Raw genomic sequence first — 19,607 nt, 5'->3', positions numbered from 1 at the left:
TGACATGATTGAAGTGTTTAAAATTATGAAGGGAATTAATACGGTGGATTGAGACTGTTATTTTAAAATGAGTTAATCAAGAACACGGATACAGTTGGAAACTTGTTAAGGATAAATTTCACACAAGCATTACGAAGTTTTTCTTTACACAGAGAATCACAAGCACTTTGAATTAGCCAAACAGTGCCAAGCGGCATTGTGTAGAGGGGGACTGAACGTACCCCAAGGAGACACTATCACTCCTCCAAAACCCCTTTTAAACGGAGATACAATGGGAAACAAATAGTTTTGTTTTTTTTTTTGTTTTTTTTTTTTAAATACCTCCTCTTTGTTCGATCAGCTGCTGGCTTGCTGCTGCCGTGCCGCGTGATCTGCATCTTGTGTTGCTTCGAACCTTTAAAAGCCAGTACAGCAGCTGTCCATTACATCCTCAAACACTATTCAATCTCTTTTTGCTGTTCTGTTATTTCACAGAGTAATATTTTCCATTTCTTTGCGCTAATGCGATCTTTACTATCATTTTTTTTGAGACTTTTGAATTTTCATACTTCCATTATCTCTAACCTGCTCTACATGTGTATCACGACAACATTTTTAAATTCTTTACGACGTTCTACTTTGTCTTTTTCCGGCCCCAGGCATGGTTAAATCTCTTGGCAAAAAAGTCTAGTCTTGCAAGATGGGCTGATTATTACTTTCCTTATTTTCAGAATTTGCACATAGATTATTTTTGTTCTTTTTTGCTTTCTTTTTCGCATTCTTTTCTCTCAACGCCTTTGGGTCTCTTTTTGACACGCTGCTCTTTCTTCTTCGCTTAGTTGTTGACGTGACATCTAGAACATATAAAATTTTTAAGAGCTGAGAGCACAGGAAGTGTGTCTGCCAAAAGCACTCCATCAACTGAGAGGTTAGATTACAAATGGTTGTAAGTAGGGCTTGACTTGCAAAAGTCACTGTCTCGCGGGACTTGCTTCCAAAGGTTGTAACTATGACGTGACTTGACCGTCTCGCTGCACGTGAAAGTGTCTCTCTTCAAAAGATCATGTCTCTTCGCAGGAAAAAAGTCTTGTCACATCCCAAGATTTTATTTTATAATAGAGAGATTAAGTGGAAAGGACTGGTGAGCTTTGTTGGGTTGAATGGCCTGTTCTCGTCTAATTGTTCTAATGTTCTAATTTTAATACCAAGTCAGGCCATTGTGTTTTATGCCCTAAATAGGTGAAAGGATTAACCTTTGTCAATTTCCAGGAACATTAACTTGAAGACCACTAGAACATATAGTTGGCTCTATAGTGTTCTGGATCTTCACGGTTTAACCAGTTTTGAGCCTAATAGTATGACCTAAGCATTTAAGGTTTTAGCAAAACTGGTAGTTTAAGAAGGGCAAAGAAACATTTGTTTCTATTGATTCCCAATCTGAGAATGAATATTCAGATTTATTTTCCGTGCTGCCTCCCACCTTTCCAGTGGCTGGGAGAAGAACAATCAAAGAAGCTTGTTAGGGTAGGATGGTTTGCCTCCTCTTATTGGCGATTAGTTTTGAGTTTTGTGAATGCTTGAGATGGACACAAGCAGTGTCCCATAAAGCATGGTGGTGGAAGTTGAGCATGATATTTTTTTTTTTGGTGAGAAACAGAAGCTTTCTCACTTCGTAAATGGGCATGTTCTTTGTCTGCTTGCAATGAGACTGGTGCCTCATTTCAACCCTGCCACCAGCATCAAGCTATTTAATCTGGATAGGGTGAAGAGGCTGCTTCAGTCATGCCTCTGAGACGTAGCCCTAGTGGTTTGCTGAGAGGTCTGTGGTTCATTTTCCTTTAGCTTTCATGAAGACATTTTCTAGTCATTACATGTTAAATTTTTAGTGGCGGTGAGCAGTTGTTCTCCTTGAGAAGTGTGCTGCTTTTCTGAACTTTTGAAAGTCTTGCTTGGTGATGTATCATGTTGTTCCCACTTTGGCAGAGACGTGACCTCTTATTTGCTTATTGACATCTTTCCCTTGTCAGACAGACTTTTAAAGCACATTGTTATCCACTCTTTTTCAGTTAATTCCCTTATTTCTCTTACTTGCATGGGCTGTCATTCTATTTGCAACACAATTAAATCTTTAATTGCAGGTAAGAGATTTAGAACGGATTGTTTTTCCTTCCAAAATATGTATATCGCTTTAGTTCATAATATAGTTGGGCAACTGATCTTTTTTTTGTTTTATTTTGTGAGCTGCAATTTGTAACAGGATCTATATACAAAGAATACTCCCTATCCAGTGCTTTGCCCAATAAATGAAAATTGGATTGGATTTCCCAATTTTGCCTTTTTATATCCACATTATGAACAGGTCAAGTTGTAGTTTTACAGATGAGAAGCAATTTTTCTCGCTCAGTAATAACTGGCGCAATTTGTGAGCTTTGCTGATTATTCCTTAAATATTTGCTTATGTTACATTCATATCAAACACTTCAAAGAGGGTTGCTAGCTCCCTGAGTCTTTTTAAATCTTCATTTTCCTTTGTGTCAGAGGCATTCACATTCTCTTAAGGAGGCTTATAAGAACACATGCTTTGATGTTTCTCATGCAGGTATGACAAGGAACAGGTTTCTTTTTTGTAAATCACAGCTTTTGGGGGAAAAAATTATCTTATTTCCCCATCTTGAACCATTTCATTTTCATTCTAGCATAACCTTTGTACTTGTGTGGTGTATGCTCTATGCTATTTGAGATTACGTGGCTTTAGAACAACCCCCAAACTCCCTTTAGCTAATTCCGGTGGACTTTTCCTGGATTTTTTCAGACTCGGCAGAGGACAATGTAGCTCTGATTGTTTTAAGCTGTTCTTATTATATATTATTACCTTTTTTATTTGTGTTTTTCATTAATTGTAGCTACTAACTTGTCTCACAAGCATACTAGATTATGATAAATTAACCTAAATTAGAACTCTGTATAGCAGGTGAACAGCCAGCCTCTTCTTTGTACTATATTTATGTGTCTAGTCTGACTGTGTTCTTTTTCTTTCTATCTATCTATCTATCTATCTATCTATCTATCTATCTATCTATCTATCTATCTATCTATCTATCTATCTATCTATCTATCTATCTATCTATCTATCTATCTATCTATCTATCTATCTATCTATCTATCTATCTATCTATGTTTTCATATTTCTATAATACTTGTGTTAATCATAAACTGTATTATTCTATTTCTTAAAAATGAGTGTGCTTCAGTCACCTTGCTATAGATCTAATGGCCAGAGACCACGTCCTACAATAAAGTAAGGTAAGGTAAATAAAGTCGGAGCCTTATGGAATTTATTAATTGATTACCAGCATTGCCGAGGGCAAAACGTATACTTAATTAATTGAAATTAAATCTCTTCCATCCTTCTACATAATTATAAGTGAAACCAGATTTATGGCTGTTACCTACCATTGTCACTTATGACAAAAGAAGACAACTACTATTTGCTTGCTGAGATGAATGCTTAAACGGTTTTGCTTACTACAGTCATAACTTAAGCACATCAGGCTGACTCAGCTGATATTCACTACAAAAATAGAAAAGACAAATAATCTAAAAATAAAAATCAGAAAACAAGAAATGTATTTTTAATTTAAGCAGTGTATGATTGAAGCATGCATTCTTTTGAGAGTTTCACCAGACTTCTGGGACCAAACTTAATACTTTGTAGAGTAGGAGTAAAATGAAATAATTTTTAGCAAAAAATCACAGGAAACTACTGTTATTTTTCTGAACAGATGTGTAGGGAATTATTTAAAAATTAGAGTTTGACAGAGTCTTGACTATTCATGATAATATTTTTTTGCAGGTTTCCGAGAGAATAGCACACATGCAGGAAGCTTTACTGCACTGTGGGAAATTCCAGGATGCACTAGAACCTCTGCTTAGTTGGCTTACTGAGACAGAAGACCTGATAGCCAATCAGAAGCCTCCATCTGTGGAGTATAAAGTTGTAAAGGCACAGATCCAAGAGCAAAAAGTTAGAACCATTTCTTTATTTATCTCCAGAACATATTAATACCTCTCATCTAGTAAAGAAAATAATATATGAAATGAAGTCAAACCTGTGGTTTTATCTGATTGATTGTTTGCAACTTGTTTTTTGGATGTGATATACAAAGTTGGATTGTGAGTGTCTGCAAGCTGTTTCTGGGTTTGTTTCTGTTTTAATTAACTATCCTTTAATCAAAATGTTTATATCTCACAGCTATTGCAGAGGCTTCTGGATGATCACAAGCTGTCAGTGGAAATGATCTCTGCTGAAGGACAAAGGATTGCCCAGTCCACAGAACCTTTTGATCAAGAGAAAATCTGCGGACAGCTTCAGAACCTATCTGAACGATGGTCAGCAGTTATAAGCAAGGCTAATAACAGGTGTGAACAAAGTTCTCAAAACTATGTGTACTTCCAACTGTGTCTGTCAAGTGGAAAGGGATAGAATGCACCACATTGTTAAACATAATAGCTGTTAAAGCAGAAGTAGGTACAATATCAAAATGACTATAAATAAATAAACTCGAGTGCTTTGTTTTACAAAAAATATTTTTTTGTAATTCAGACAGGAGAGCGTTGTAGTGTTTGTTTACCCTGTCTCCATTTGTCGGTTATTACATTGTCACATTAACATTAATTCTTCATTTTTTTGTTTTCTCTTCCCATCCATCTACTCCCAATTAGTTTTGGCGTATTTGTACTGTTTGCATTACTACTGCAACAGTGCTGTTCATTTCTAATTCAAAACTGCCAACCATCTGTGGATTGGAATGCTGGTTCCCAAGTTTTTATCTTCATTTCTCTTTTAAACAAGATGTGATGTCAGTTTTTTTGTTTTTTTTTTTTTGTTTTTTTTTTAGCTTTTGTAGTAGTCTGCCTTGCTTACCTGTATAAGATAACAGAAAAGAAATATAACAAGACATACAAATTGGGAATAATGCCAACATTCTACCAGGTGTTAACATTAGAATTACTGTACATTATTTATTTTATTGCTTCAGAACTATTAGCTAAGAAGTACAGTGATCCCTCGCTATATCGCGCTTCGCCTTTCGCGGCTTCACTCTATCGCGGATTTTATATGTAAGCATATTTAAATATATATCGCGGATTTTTTGCTGGTTCGCGGATTTCTGAGGACAATGGGTCTTTTAATTTCTGGTACATGCTTCCTCAGTTGGTTTGCCCAGTTGATTTCATACAAGGGACGCTATTGGCAGATGGCTGAGAAGCTACCCAACTTACTTTTGTTTCTCTCTCTCTCTCTCTCTCTTGCGCTGACTTTCTCTGATCCTGACGTAGGGGGATTGAGCAGGGGGGCTGTTCGCACATCTAGACGATACAGACGCTCGTCTAAAAATGCTGAAAGAGTTGCTACCTTCTGTGTGCAGCTGCTTCGTGAAGCGACATGCTGCACGGTGCTTCGCATACTTAAAAGCTCGAAGGGCACGTATTGATTTTTGACTGTTTGTTTTCCTCTGTCTCTCTCTCTCCCTGCTCCTGACGGAGGGGGTGTGAGCTGCCGCCTTCAACAGCTTTGTACCGGCGGTGCTTCGCATACTTAAAAGCCAAACAGCCCTATTGATTTGTTTGGTTTTCTCTCACTTTCTGACATTCAGTGCTCCTGACGCGCACTCCTTTGAAAAGGAAGGTATGTTTGCATTCTTTTAACTGTGAGACAGAACTGTCATCTCTGTCTTGTCATGGAGCACAGTTTAAACTTTTGAAAAAGAGACAAATGTTTGTTTGCAGTGTTTGAATAACGTTCCTGTCTCTCTACAACCTCCTGTGTTTCTGCGCAAATCTGTGACCCAAGCATGACAATATAAAAATAACCATATAAACATATGGTTTCTACTTCGCGGATTTTCTTATTTCGCGGGTGGCTCTGGAACGCAACCCCCGCGATGGAGGAGGGATTACTGTAATAGTTGTGTGATTTTAGCTGACTTTATTTTTCAACATGAATATTTGTTAGATGATTATACTTCATTACAGCATTCACACTTGTGCAGTTGATGGCCGCAACAAATTAATATTAATTTAGCCATGGAAAGCAGTCGAATTAGTAAGTCCAGGCTATGCAGATTGAGAAGACAGAGTCAAATGAATTGATTTTTCCCCAAGATAATTTAGTCATTTTTTATTAGTAAGACAACTTTGAAGAAGAGACCCAAATGGCTCTTTAAAAATGCACCTCAGTTGGTACCTAAGTCTATTTTGAAATAAGTCTACACTATGTATTTTAAAGATTAGAACAACTTCTTCTTCTTCTTTCGGCTGCTCCAGTTAGGGGATGCCACAGCAGATCATCTTGCTCTATCTCTTCCTGTCCTCTACATCTTTCTCTGTCACACCCATCACCTGCATGTCCTTTCTCACCACATCCATAAACCTTTGCTTAGGCCTTCCTCTTGCCTGGCAGCTCTATCTTTAACATCCTTTTCCCAATATACCCAGCATTTCTACTCTGCACATGTCCAAACCAACGCAATCCCGCCTCTCTGACTTTGTCTCCCAACCATCCAACCTGAGCTCACCCTCTAATGTACTCATTTCTAATCCTGTTCATCCTCGTCGCACCCAATCTAAATCTTAGCATCTTTAACTCTGTCTCCTGCTTTCTGGTCAGTGCCACCGTCTCCAACCCATATAACAAAGCTGGTCTCACTGCCGTCCTGTAGATGTTCCCTTTCACTCTTGCTGATGCCCATCTGTCACAAATTTCTCCTAACACTCTTCTTCACCCATTCCACCCTGCCTGAACTCTCTTTTTCACCTCTTTTCCACAATGCCTGTTACTCTGTATTGTTGTTCCCAAGTATTTAAACTCATCCACCTTCGCCAACTCTACTCCCTGTTTCTTCAGCATTCCACTGACCTCCATTTCATTCTCACACATGTATACTGTACTGACCTTCATTCCTCTCCTCTCTAGAGCATATCTCCATCTCTCCAGGGTCTCCTCAACCTGCTCCCTACTCTCGCTATAGATCACAAGGTCATCAGCAAACATCATAGTCCAAGGGGAATCCTGTCTAATCTTATCTGTAAACCTGTCCATCACCATTGCAAATAAGAAAGGGCTCAGAGTCAATCCATGGTGCAACCCCACCTCCACGTTGAATGCTTCCGTCACTCCTACTGCAGTTCTCACTACTGTCACACTTCCCTCATACATATCCTGTACAACTCTTACATACTTCTCTGCCACTCCCAACTTCCTCATACAATACCACAACTCCTCTTGAGGCACCCTGTCATATGCTTTGTGCAGGTCCACAAAGACACAATGCAACTCCTTCTGGCTTTCTCTGCACTTCTCCATCAACACCCTCAGAGCAAACATTGCATTAGTTGTGCTCTTTCTTGGCATGAAACCGTGCTGCTGCTCACTAATCATCACCTCCCTTCTTAATCTCGCTTCCACTACTCTTTCCCATAACTTAATGCTGTGGCTCATCAATTTTATCCCCCTGTAGTTCCTACAGCTCTGTACATCCCCCTTATTCTTAAAAATCGGTACAAGTACACTTCTCCACTCCTCAGGCATCCTCTCTCTTTCCTAGATTCCATTAATCAATCTGGTTAAAAACTCCACTGCCATCTCTCCTAAACACCTCCATGCTTCCACAGGTATGTCATCTGGACCAACAGTCTTTCCATTCTTCATCCTCTTCATAGCTGTCCTTGCTTCCTCCTTGCTCATCCATTGCACTTCCTGATTCACTATCTCCACATCATTCAACCTTCTCTCTCTTATTCTCTTCATTCATCAGCCTCTCAAAGTACTCTTTCCATCTTCTCAACACACCCTCCTCACTTGTGAGTTTGTTTCCATCTTTATCCTTTATGACCCTAACATGCTGCACATCTTTCCTAGCTCGGTGCCTTTGTCTAGCCAATCGGTACAGGTCCTTTTCTCTCTCCTTAGTGTCCAACCTCTCATACAACTCATCATACACCATTTCTTTAGCCTTCGCCACCTCTCTCTTCACCTTGCGCCTTATCTCCTTGTACTCTTGTCTACTTTCTGCATCTCTCTGACTACCCCACTTCTTCTTCGTCGTCTTATTCCCTCAGTATAATCTCTCCTGTACTGCCCCATTCCACCACCAGGTTTCCTCTTCCTTCTTCCTCTGTCCAGATGTCATGCCAAGCACCCTTCTTGCTGTCAGTCTTACTACTTCTGCTGTAGTTGCCCAGCTTTCTGGTAACTCTTCATTGCCACCCAGTGGCTGTCTTACCTCCTCTCTAAACTCAACCTTTCAGTCTTCCTTTTTCAACTTCCACCATTTGATCCTTGGCTCTGCCCTCACTCTCCTCCTCCTCTTAATCTCCAACGTCATCCTACAGACCACCATCCTATGCTGTCTAGCTACACTTTCCCCTGCCACCACTTTGCAGTCTTTAATTCCTTCAGATTGATTCTTCTGCATAGGATATAATCTACCCATGTGCATCTTCCTCCATTTTTGTACGTCACCCCATGTTCCTCCCTCTTCTTAAAATAGTGTTCACCACAGCCATGCCCATCATTTTTGCAAAATGCACTATCCTCTGACCACCTTCATTCCTCTCCTTGACACCATACCTACCCATCACCACCTCGTCTCCTCTGTTCCCTTCACCATCATGTCCATTGAAATCCACTGCAATTGCCACTTTCTGTCCCTAGGGTACTCTGTCCATCACTTCATTCCACTCACTCCAGAAATCTTCTTTCTCATCCATTGCACACCCAACTTGCGGGGAATATGCACTTAACAACATTCATCATCACCCCTTCAATTTCCAGCTTCATAATCATTACTCTGTCTGACACTCTCTTGACCTCCAAAACACTCTTGACATACTGTTCCTTCAGAATAACCCCTACCCCATTTCTCCTCCCATCCACACCATGATAGAACAATTTGAATCCACCTCTGATCCACCTGGCCTTACTCCCCTTCCATGTAGTCTCTTCCACGCACAATGTATCAGCCTTCCTTCTCTCTATCGGCTAACTCTCTCCCTTTACCAGTCATACTGCCAACATTCAAAGTTCTTACTCAGTTCCAGTCTCTTTACCTTACTCCTCTCCTCTTTCCTCCGGACACATCTCCCCCCTCTTCATCTCCTTCTTCAGCCAACAGTAACCCAATTTCTGCCAGCACCCTGTTGGCTAACAGTACTGTTGGCAGTCGTTGTTAACTTGGGACTCGACTGATCCGGTATGAAAATCTGTATTATTGTCCACATCTTGATCTGCTAAATTTTACACCAGATGCCCTTCCTGATATTACCTCCTCATTTATCCGGGCTTGGGACTGGCACAAAGAAACACACTGGTTTGTGCATCTCCTGTGGTTGAATTATTTTAAAGATTAGAACAACAGACAAAATACAGGTTGAAAAACAAGCTGACACTTTTAAAAAAAAAAAAAAAAAAAGCACAGAGAGCTGAATGTAATGTAAAAATAACTAAACTAAATAAAAGTCAAATGCAGAGAGGCAAAAACAATTAATAAATGAAGTTAAAGGGTTACTGTGTGCAGAGTTAGGTTGTCATGTTGGATGTGTTACATTCTCATACTGAAGCACTCATATGATCAGCCCTATCCAGATGATTGAACCCAGGATGTACAAAATAAAGGTCTGCAGCATAAGAGTACAAGTCAAGTCAAGTTGGGAAGCAGGCACTGGTACAGTGCGTTGCCGCACCCACTACACATCGAAACAGCTCGGGATCCCAGTTGGCAACCCCCCAGGCAGACACACGGTCCAGTCCTACCCTCCGGAAATAACCTTCTATCTGCCGCAGCCAGGTGTTACATGGGCGACCCCTTGGCCTGGTCCAGCCACTTGGGTCCCCAACAATGAGGATCTTATGAGCCGGATCACCCTCTGGGAAACGTGCCACATGGCCATAGTGCCGTAACTGACGCTCCCTCACAATGCAGGTAATGTGCCTCATTCGGGACTCCATGAGCAACCGCTCATTCGACACAAAGTCAAACCAATGGTACCCAAGGATTTTCCGGAGAGACACAGTACCAAAGGAGTCCAGTCTTTGTCTCAGGTCACTTGATAGCGAGTACTGAGATGAAAAATTTCTCTATAATAATTAATTAATTATTTCTGCAGAATATTTATGGTAAGGTTTCTTCATTGTCACAAAAAAGAGAGAATATAATTTACTGTGCAACCCAAATTTAAGTTATGGGTGCGACACAGGGCATTTATCATTTTTGAGTATAGCTTAGAAGTCAGAATGAATTAGTATTAATTGCTGTCAATAAATGCAGGGGTTCAGTATGCACCTTTTTATCTACTGTGACTGAAAAATCACAGGTCCTTATTCTACACATCTGTTGAAGATGAGCACTTTCTAAAAGCCACTTTAAGGATTAAATGTTTATTGATGCACATTGAATGCTTTATTCCCACTCGATTAAAGAAGGAGAAGTCACCAAGCAAAGTAAAATTTCAGTCTATAGAACTAATTAACAAGGATAATGTAATGTATGTTAAAGTGTATCATTTTCTTCGTGGTGTCCGTGTCAGCAAAGTTTATGGTAAACCAATGCAATGTAGTTGTGAGACAGCATCTGAAATCCTGCAGTCAGTTTTGGCCTCCATCTTTATGAAACAGACTTAGCTGTATTTAATGAAAGTGCAGGTAAATCTGTTATTCGAATATATTGACTACACAGCATTAGTTTAAAATGTGTAATAAAACAATTAGCAGTAATAAGAGTAGCAAGTTTGCTATCTTCAAATTCTGCCTTCTAAGAGGACTTTTTGCTACATTGGTTCTTTTTGTTTTTATTTATGGGCAAAGGAAACATTGTGAAATTGTAATAAGGAACCTGTAGGCAATCAGTTCTTCCTTGGATTGAAATAAGCTATAAAGAGCAGCATAATTACTTTATGTCCTGTCTATGTTTGAAAGGCTGCATTGTATTTAAAAGGTATTCTTTCATAAATTAACATAAAGTAACTTTTACCCAGCAAACTTTTCTGAGTATATCAACTCAACACCTGACACCAAAAAGGTAAATTTGCCAAATAATATAACTTATTATTTTAGGTCTGGTGAGGTTTTTTTTTTTTTTTTTTGAGATATACAGTAGACCCCCACAAAGTCGCGGTTCAGGGTTCGTGGACTCAGTCGTTCGCGGATTTTTTCTTAGAACCTAACTATTAATTGTTAGCGGAAAGCGCAAATATCCTCCACAATTTTTTATGGCAATAGTGTGCTGGAGAGAGAACAGAAAGCAACCGCTGAGGGAAACGCGGTTTGGGATGGTGAAAGTAGCCAATCCAAGAGCGTTATTCATTTCTCCTTGCTGCTGATTGACTGCTGCCATGTGACACGTCTCCTGGTGAGTGGGTTTACCACCGCTGAGGGAAACGTGGTTTGGGATGTTGAAAGTAGCCAATCCGAGAGCGTTATTCATTTCTCTTTGCTTATAATTGACTGCTGCTTTGTGACGCGTCTCCAAGTGAGTGGGTTTACTACCGCGGTTTGGGATGGTGAAAGTAACCAATCCGAGAGCGTTAGTCATTTCTCCTTGCTGATGATTGACTGCTGCTTTGTGACGCGTCTCCAGCTGAGTGTCCTCGTGTTTTCCTTTTTATTATTGTTTTGTTATTTTTAAACACACACAATGTCGTTGAACCACTCTACACCTTCTAAGGCTTCTGGAACTGAACCTAAGTGCCAGAAGAAGTTTAAAACACTCCAAGAGAAGGTTGATTTGCTCCAGGAACTAAAAAGTTATGCTGCAGTAGCATGCTACTATGGCATTAATGAAAGCACCGTATGCTACATAAAGAACGAAGCAGCGATCTGGAGTACAGTATCTGTAAGTTTCTGTGATAGTGCCAAAAAGGAAAAGACCGTAAGGAATAAACATATCATCAGGATGGAACCTGCCTTGGCACTGTGAATCACTGACTGCAGGAAGACGGTAACATCATCCGTGAGAAAGCATGGAAATTGTACCAGCAGTTCGCTACAGGAGACAATGTACAGTTAGGTCCATAAATATTTGGACAGAGACAACTTTTTTCTAATTTTGGTTCTGTACATTTCCACAATGAATTTTAAATGAAACAACTCAGATGCAGTTGAAGTGCAGACTTTCAGCTTTAATTCAGTGGAGTAAACAAAACGATTGCATAAAAATGTGAGGCAACTAAAGCATTTTTTTAACACAATCCCTTCATTTCAGGGGCTCAAAAGTAATTGGACAATTGACTCAAAGGCTATTTCATGGGCAGGTGTGGGCAAGTCCGTCGTTATGTCATTATCAATTAAGCAGACAAAAGTCCTGGAGTTGATTTGAGGTGTGGTGCTTGCATGTGGAAGATTTTGCTGTGAACAGACAACATGTGGTCAAAGGAGCTCTCCATGCAGATGAAAGAAAGAAGCCATCCTTAAGCTGCGAAAACAGAAAAAAAACATCTGAGAAATTGCTATAATATTACGAGTGGCAAAATCTACAGTTTGGTACATCCTGAGAAAGAAAGAAAGCAAGCACTGGTGAACTCAGCAATGCAAAAAGACCTGGATGTCCACAGAAGACAACAGTGGTGGATGATCGCAGAATCATTTCCATGGTGAAGAGAAACCCCTTCACAACAGCCAACCAAGTGAACAACACTCTCCAGGGGGTAGGCGTATCGACATCCAAGTCTACCATAAAGAGAAGACTGCATGAAAGTAAATACAGAGGGTGCACTGCAAGGTGCAAGCCACTCATAAGCCTCAAGAATAGAAAGGCTAGATTGGACTTTGCTAAAGAACATCTAAAAAAGCCAGCACAGTTCTGGAAAAACATTCTTTGGATAGATGAAACCAAGATCAACCTCTACCAGAATGATGGCAAGAAAAAAGTATGGAGAAGGCGTGGAACAGCTCATTATCCAAAGCATACCACATCATCTGTAAAACACGGTGGAGGCAGTGTGATGGCTTGGGCGTGCATGGCTGCCAGTGGCAATGGGACACTAGTGTTTATTGATGATGTGACACAGGACAGAAGCAGCCGAATGAATTATGAGGTGTTCAGAGACATACTGTTAGCTCAAATCCAGCTAAATGCAGTCAAATTAATTGGGCGGCATTTCATGATACAGATGGACAATGACCCAAAACATATAGCCAAAGCAACCCAGGAGTTTATTAAAGCAAAGAAGTGGAAAATTCTTGAATGGCCAAGTCAGTCACCTGATCTTAACTCAATTGAGCATGTATTTCACTTGTTGAAGACTAAACTTCAGACAGAAAGGCCCACAAACAAACAGCAACTGAAAGCTGCTGCAGTGAAGACCTGGCAGAGCATTAAAAAGGAGGAAACCCAGCATCTGGTGATGTCCATGAGTTCAAGACTTCAGGCAGTCATTGCCAGCAAAGGGTTTTCAACCAAATATTAGAAATGAACATTTTATTTCCAGTTATTTAATTTGTCCAATTACTTTTGAGCCCCTGAAATGAAGGGATTGTGTTAAAAAATGCTTTAGTTGCCTCACATTTTTATGCAATTGTTTTGTTCACCCCACTGAATTAAAGCTGAAAGTCTGCACTTCAACTGCATCTGAGTTGTTTCATTTAAAATTCATTGTGGTAATGTACAGAACCAAAATTAGAAAAAAGTTGTCTCTGTCCAAATATTTATGGACCTAACTATAGCAACTTCCTATCACAATGTTCCTGAAACCTATAAAGAAAAGCCAGCACGAAACCCCACCAGAAGAAGACCCATACAAAGATTCGACTCCTCCTGAAGCGCCTGAAGAAAAGGTGCCACCCGAGGAGTTTTAAATCTACTAATGTTTTAAAGCTACTTCATCATCAATATCATTCATCATTGGTGAGTACCCGTACATTTTACTGTATTTTAATTGAATGAAATTATTATGTATTTACTCTGCTTATAACAAAGAAAATGACAGTGCATACCAAAGAAAACGCGCTTGCATGAATTACAGTACATACAGCAGTAACATCGGTATTTCACATTGTAGCACCGCGGGAGACATAGCAGTACAGTACTGTACAGTAGACGGGTTTATCTTTACATTCTGTTTTTAGGTAATGTATTAATGTATTAAGCTGAGTTTGCAATGAAACTAAAGTGCTTTGGGGGCATACTGTATTTAGGGTTGAAACTTTAAAAATAGGCATTTAAAAGGCATTTTTTAACCACATCCAAAAGTCGCGGTTTTTCACAATTCGCGGGTGCTCTAGGAACGTAACCCCCGCAAATTTTGGGGGTTTACTGTAGATACATTTTAGAGAGATACTTTTCCACACCACTTCTGATAGATTTCTGCTATATTGCTGTGTCCTTTTTCATTTACAGACAATGCCAACTGGATGATCTTCTTATTTTAGCCAAGCGGTTTCATGATATAGTTGAACCTCTGATAGAGTGGCTAAGTACAACAGAAAAGAAACTGACCAATTCAGAACCCCTTGGCACAAAAACCAGCAAGATCTTTCAACAAATTAACCAGCATAAGGTATGAAAGCAGGAATATCAATCATATTTTAGTGTTTGAATCCTCAACTGGTCTTTTTCTGCAATATAAAACCTACCGCCTTAGTTTGTGTTCTCTTTTGCATTGATTAATTAAACATATTTTCGTATTTTTTATCAATGCAGCCTATTTACTGTAGCCATCTACTATCCCCAGATTTTAACACTTGAGTATATTTTAAAAGCCAGTATAGAAAGTTTTAAAATTAGAATTTCTCAGTTTTGTAAATTACACTGTGCCCATGGGTCTAGTTTTGTTCTCCGTGTTTCTCTATATTGTCTAGAATAACAGCCTTAGGTTTCAAACCAGCACTTCTTGGTTTTCCTCAAGTGGCATATATAAGCCATGTCCTGTCTGCACATGCCATAAAGTCACATATACTTTATCTTTAAACCACCCACACTCCCAGCCATATTCTGACTTATGCTGGTTGGTTTAACTATAATGAAGAACTTATGAACAATGCAACAAATTTTACTTTTGTGTAATAGTGATAAGAGTTAGGTAAGCTTAATATAAACTGATTTCACTGAATAGTGTAAGTGAAAATTAACTGTTTTCACAGCACTGGGAGATTATGTTTAAACCACAGGCCAGTCACTGTATGTGTGGATTATGCACCTTTTCATTGGGTATGTAATGGTTACTGCTAAATTAATTGATGACTATAAAATGTTTGGTTCCTTCCTTCTGATGTTGCCAGAATATGTTTCCTATTGCTGTGACCCTATTTTGCAACGAGCTGGTTAGGTAATTTATGAATAGATGAAGAAATGTTTCTTTCTTGTAGAGCTAAGCAGATAGATTCAAGATGCAGATAGATATTCTTAAAGTGTTTTTGAACTCTCATCAACACAAATATAGAGTTCAGGAATAATATTTAAAATATGCCTTTCTGTAAATAGGTTCTAAATGAGGAGATTCTCGATCAGAAGAAGAATGTAGATCAAGCCATCAAAAATGGTCAGGCATTACTCTGTGAAACAACAGGTAAAGTCACACAATGTCTTTTATTATATATGAAAGCTTATCTTTATTTCAAATTATCTTTATGTAACTCGTTTGAAACAGTGTGGCTTAGTGGTTATGGTTTGGACTTAGGACTTTAAACATTGAAGTTGTGAGTTCAATTTCCACTACTGATACTTTTGGACTATGAGCAAGTCATTTCACCTGTCTGTGCTCCAACTGGAGAAAAGAAAAGCAATGTAACCAATTGTATCTCAAATGTCACCTTGGATAAAGGTGTGAGCCAAATAAGAAATAACAATAATCAGCTTTCTTATCATATGGAAAATAAAAGTTGTGCAGTTTAGAAAATTATTTAGGATGTATATAATTTTTAAAAAGTCTTAAATCAGAAAGAACAGTTTATTAGGTTTGTAGAGGGCAGTTTTGTTTAATCTAAAAAATATATTTAAAGTATTATTTGTAATGCATCCTGTAGCTCTCACCAGTGCAACCTAAAATCATCATAAATCAAATTCTTTAAAAGTGAAAGTGGTAAAAGAAAATTTAATGAAACACATCATAGATATTCTTTTACCCCATAGTATTTTGGATGCTCTACAGGTGAGGAAGTTACTTTGATCCAGGAGAAACTGGACGGCATTAAAAGCCACTACTCGGAAATCACAGCTACAAGCTCACGGGCTCTCCGCATCCTTGAACAGGCTCTTCAGCTTTCAACAAGGTTCAGAACTGCTTATGAGGCGCTAGGGAGTTGGATGGACAATGTGGAAAGTGAGCTGGCTTCCAGCACTGGGCAGCTATCATCCGCTGAACTAATTAGCCATTTTCAGGAAAGACAAAGGGTATGTATTTGAAATCGAGTCCAGAAAATTGGTGTTATGAAAATCTGAAGTAAATGGTAATATTTGAAATGCTCTGGCTAAAGCTTGAGTTTTCTGTAATAAGTAGCTTCTAGTAGGACAAAAACAGCTAGATATTTCTAAAATCAATAATACTGTAACTGTTTTTACATTTAAACTCAGGAGCTGAAAACGGCTGTAACAGATCAGTGGCTGGTGTTGGACACTGTGAATGAGGTTAGCAGTGCCTTACTGGAGCTTGTTCCCTGGCGTGCCCGAGATGGACTGGACCGTATTGTTGTTGAAGCCAATGAAAGGTTTAAATCCATGAGTGACATTATTTCTCAGCGTGTTGACCAAATTGATGCTGCCATCCAGAGGTCACTTCAGGTATTGCATATTTCACTTATTAAGTTGCAATAATCTCATGTTAGTGGCTCAGCTTAACTACAATTTTCACAGTAAATGCTAGCACTTTCCTTTTTTCAATGTTGAAATAACTCACTAGCCTAAGGAATTTATAGTAATAATAAGAACTATGGATCCTATATAGTGGTGCATGTGTAACCTTGGTAATGTGACAAATAATTGTTTAGCATGGGAGATTTTGTAATGTAGGGTCATTTTACTTAAGGTAAAGGGTAAATTAAGTAGAAAAGGTAATGTTGTGTCAGCGAAAGAAAAAAGTTAAAACTGAATTTGTCTTTTCCCAACAAGACAGATTGTGAACAGCTGGCCTGAGGAACTACATGTACAAACTCATCTAATAATTTTACTATATTCCATGAGTCTTGTTTTGCAGCACCCTTATCATACTTCATTTAAAGTCTCCTTTTTTTTTTTTTATTCTTGCTCAAAGCCAGAACATAGCAGTAATCTGGACAAGCATCCACATTATATCCAACACTGAACTTATTTCTCTTACATTATTATACTGGACAGAGGTATTTTAGCTGTTCCCCTATTGTAAAAAAAAAAAAAAAAAACTAAAAACAGATCTCCACATTTATAACAACACTTTCACCTTATCTGTACAAATTGAGAGATATTTACAGTGTCAATTTAAAAAAAAAAAAAAAAAAAAAACGCAAAACAAATTAGTGTTTAAAGATAAGGAAAAAAATTTAACTTTAATGACAGACAAATAAACAATGAAACTAATTAACAGTAAGAATGTCATACTGATACTGAAAGGACTTAAATTAAAAATCACTTTGCTATATATTAAATGTAGCATCCACATAAACACCAGACAACATTCAGGAACACATGTATTTATCCGAAGAGATTAATCAATTCAGTGCCAGTTTAAAATCTGCTGTGAAAAACCATTTTTTCCCTAAAGTGCACAGTAAGTTCATACTAAAAGATGGCAATTGAACTGTTGGGTATCCTTTAGTATCACATTGTAAATAAATCTGAATTTATATGGAATTATCTTTTTTTTCCTGTATGCTATAAATAACAATCCGTCCCAATCTCCTTTATTTTCTGCAGACATATTTTGTTCAATGTTCTTTCCTTTCTGTAGTATGAACAGACTGCTGATGCAGAGCTTGCCTGGGTGTCTGAGACTGAGCGGAAACTGACCTCTTTGGGACCTATCTGTCTAGAGCAAGACCAGACCATGGCACAACTGCAGGTTCAAAAGGTAACATTAAGCAGAGGCCTGAAACAAAAGGCAATACTTACATCCGCAACTGAGACGTGTCTAATTTTGAGTTTGATATATAATAAGGTGCAGCACATCCTGTGTCCAGATGAGTTATTTGCTTATTTTCATCATTGATATTACTAAACTTATTTTTACCAGTATAAATTTGAATGCACCTACAGTCTATCCCATCAGCAACAGGCAAAAACAAGCACAGATTTTCACATTAATTCAGCTAGCCAAGGTGGCCAACTTTATTCTTTGCATTCCATAAAACTTTTATTAATGCTATTAGGAAAGCACTTCATCAAAAAAGAAATGAGCTATAATGATTTTATTTAATAATAATTCTAATTTATTTTTTGGAGGACTTTGTCAGCTAATAGTTTATTGGTATGCTGCTTTAGTTATATTGTGGGAGCTAGAAGTTTTTGTGTTAACTCATTTGTTGAGAAGTCTTGAAGTTAGCTTTATTTTGTGGTTTTCTTTAGCTGCTTTAATGAACTAGGACATTTGTTTAGAGTATCGCTTGTGTATCAGTTTTCTTAACTGCAATTATGATATTTCGGTTTATTTCTGTCATTAAAATGCACTTATATGAATGTTCAGTAAGCCGTCAAGCATAGTCTAATGCAGGTCATATTATTTGCATTTTCTAACTGTCTTAATTTTATTTATATCTTGCTTTTCATTTTCTCCAAAGATTACAAAACACCCTTAAAAGCTGAGAGAGTGGAAGTACAGTAATCCTTCCTCGATCGCGGGGGTTGCATTCCATGACCCCCCGCGAAAGGTGAAAATCCACAAAGTGGAAACCATATGTTTATATGGTTATTTTTATATTGTCATGCTTGGGTCACAGATTTGCACAGAAACACAGGAGGTTGTAGAGAGACAGGAACGTTATTCAAACACTGCAAACAAACATTTGTCTCTTTTTCAAAAGTTTAAACTGTGCTCCATGACAAGACAGAGATGACAGTTCCGTCTCACAATTAAAAGAATGCAAACATATCTTCCTTTTCAAAGGAGTGCGCGTCAGGAGCAGATAATGTCAGAGAGAGAGAGAGAGAGAAAAAAGCAAACAATCAAAAATCAATAGGGCTGTTTGGCTTTTAAGTATGCGAAGCACCGCCGGACAAAGCAGCTGCAAGGAAGAGAGCAATGTGAAGGTAGTCTTTCAGCATGTTTTAGAGGAGAGTCCGTATCCTCTAGGCCAGTGTGCGAACAGCCCCTCTGCTCACACCCCCTCCGTCAGGAGAAGAGAATGTCAGAGAGAGTGAGAGAGACAGAGAAAAGCAAACAATCAAAAATCAATATGTGCTGTTTGATCTTTTAAGTATGCGAAGCACCGGGCGGGAAGCATATCGCTTGACAAAGCAGCCACATGTAAGCCCAGCAAGGAAGGGAGCAATGTGAAGGTAATCTTTCAGCGTTTTTTGAGGAGCAGCCATATCCTTTAGGGGTGCGAACAGCCCCCGTGCTCACAATATATTTGAGGAGTTTTATGTAATACGCGCTCTGGTTGGGTAGCTTCTCAGCCATCTGCCAATAGCATCCCTTGTATGAAATCAACTGGGCAAACCAACTGA

The 19,607-nt window shown here is 38.7% G+C and overlaps 1 protein-coding gene across 7 annotated transcripts in view; it reads left to right on the top strand.

The window, feature by feature from the left end:
* The window catches only part of macf1a (microtubule actin crosslinking factor 1a), a 976,441-nt gene that overhangs the window by 759,742 nt on the left and 197,092 nt on the right, over positions 1-19,607 (top strand). For all 7 annotated transcript variants that reach the window (XM_051936317.1, XM_051936316.1, XM_051936315.1 and 4 more), the window contains 7 exons: positions 3,833-4,003; positions 4,232-4,398; positions 14,373-14,532; positions 15,456-15,540; positions 16,123-16,364; positions 16,545-16,751; positions 17,893-18,012. In XM_051936317.1, the coding sequence (XP_051792277.1) occupies positions 3,833-4,003; positions 4,232-4,398; positions 14,373-14,532; positions 15,456-15,540; positions 16,123-16,364; positions 16,545-16,751; positions 17,893-18,012 (1,152 nt within the window). The remainder of the gene's footprint in view (positions 1-3,832; positions 4,004-4,231; positions 4,399-14,372; positions 14,533-15,455; positions 15,541-16,122; positions 16,365-16,544; positions 16,752-17,892; positions 18,013-19,607) is intronic.

The sequence above is a fragment of the Erpetoichthys calabaricus genome, chromosome 14, assembly GCF_900747795.2.
Source record: "Erpetoichthys calabaricus chromosome 14, fErpCal1.3, whole genome shotgun sequence".
Classification (NCBI taxonomy): domain Eukaryota; kingdom Metazoa; phylum Chordata; class Cladistia; order Polypteriformes; family Polypteridae; genus Erpetoichthys; species Erpetoichthys calabaricus.
The sequence above is the reverse complement of the archived record's forward strand: the minus strand, read 5'-3'. Positions and strand labels throughout refer to the sequence as shown.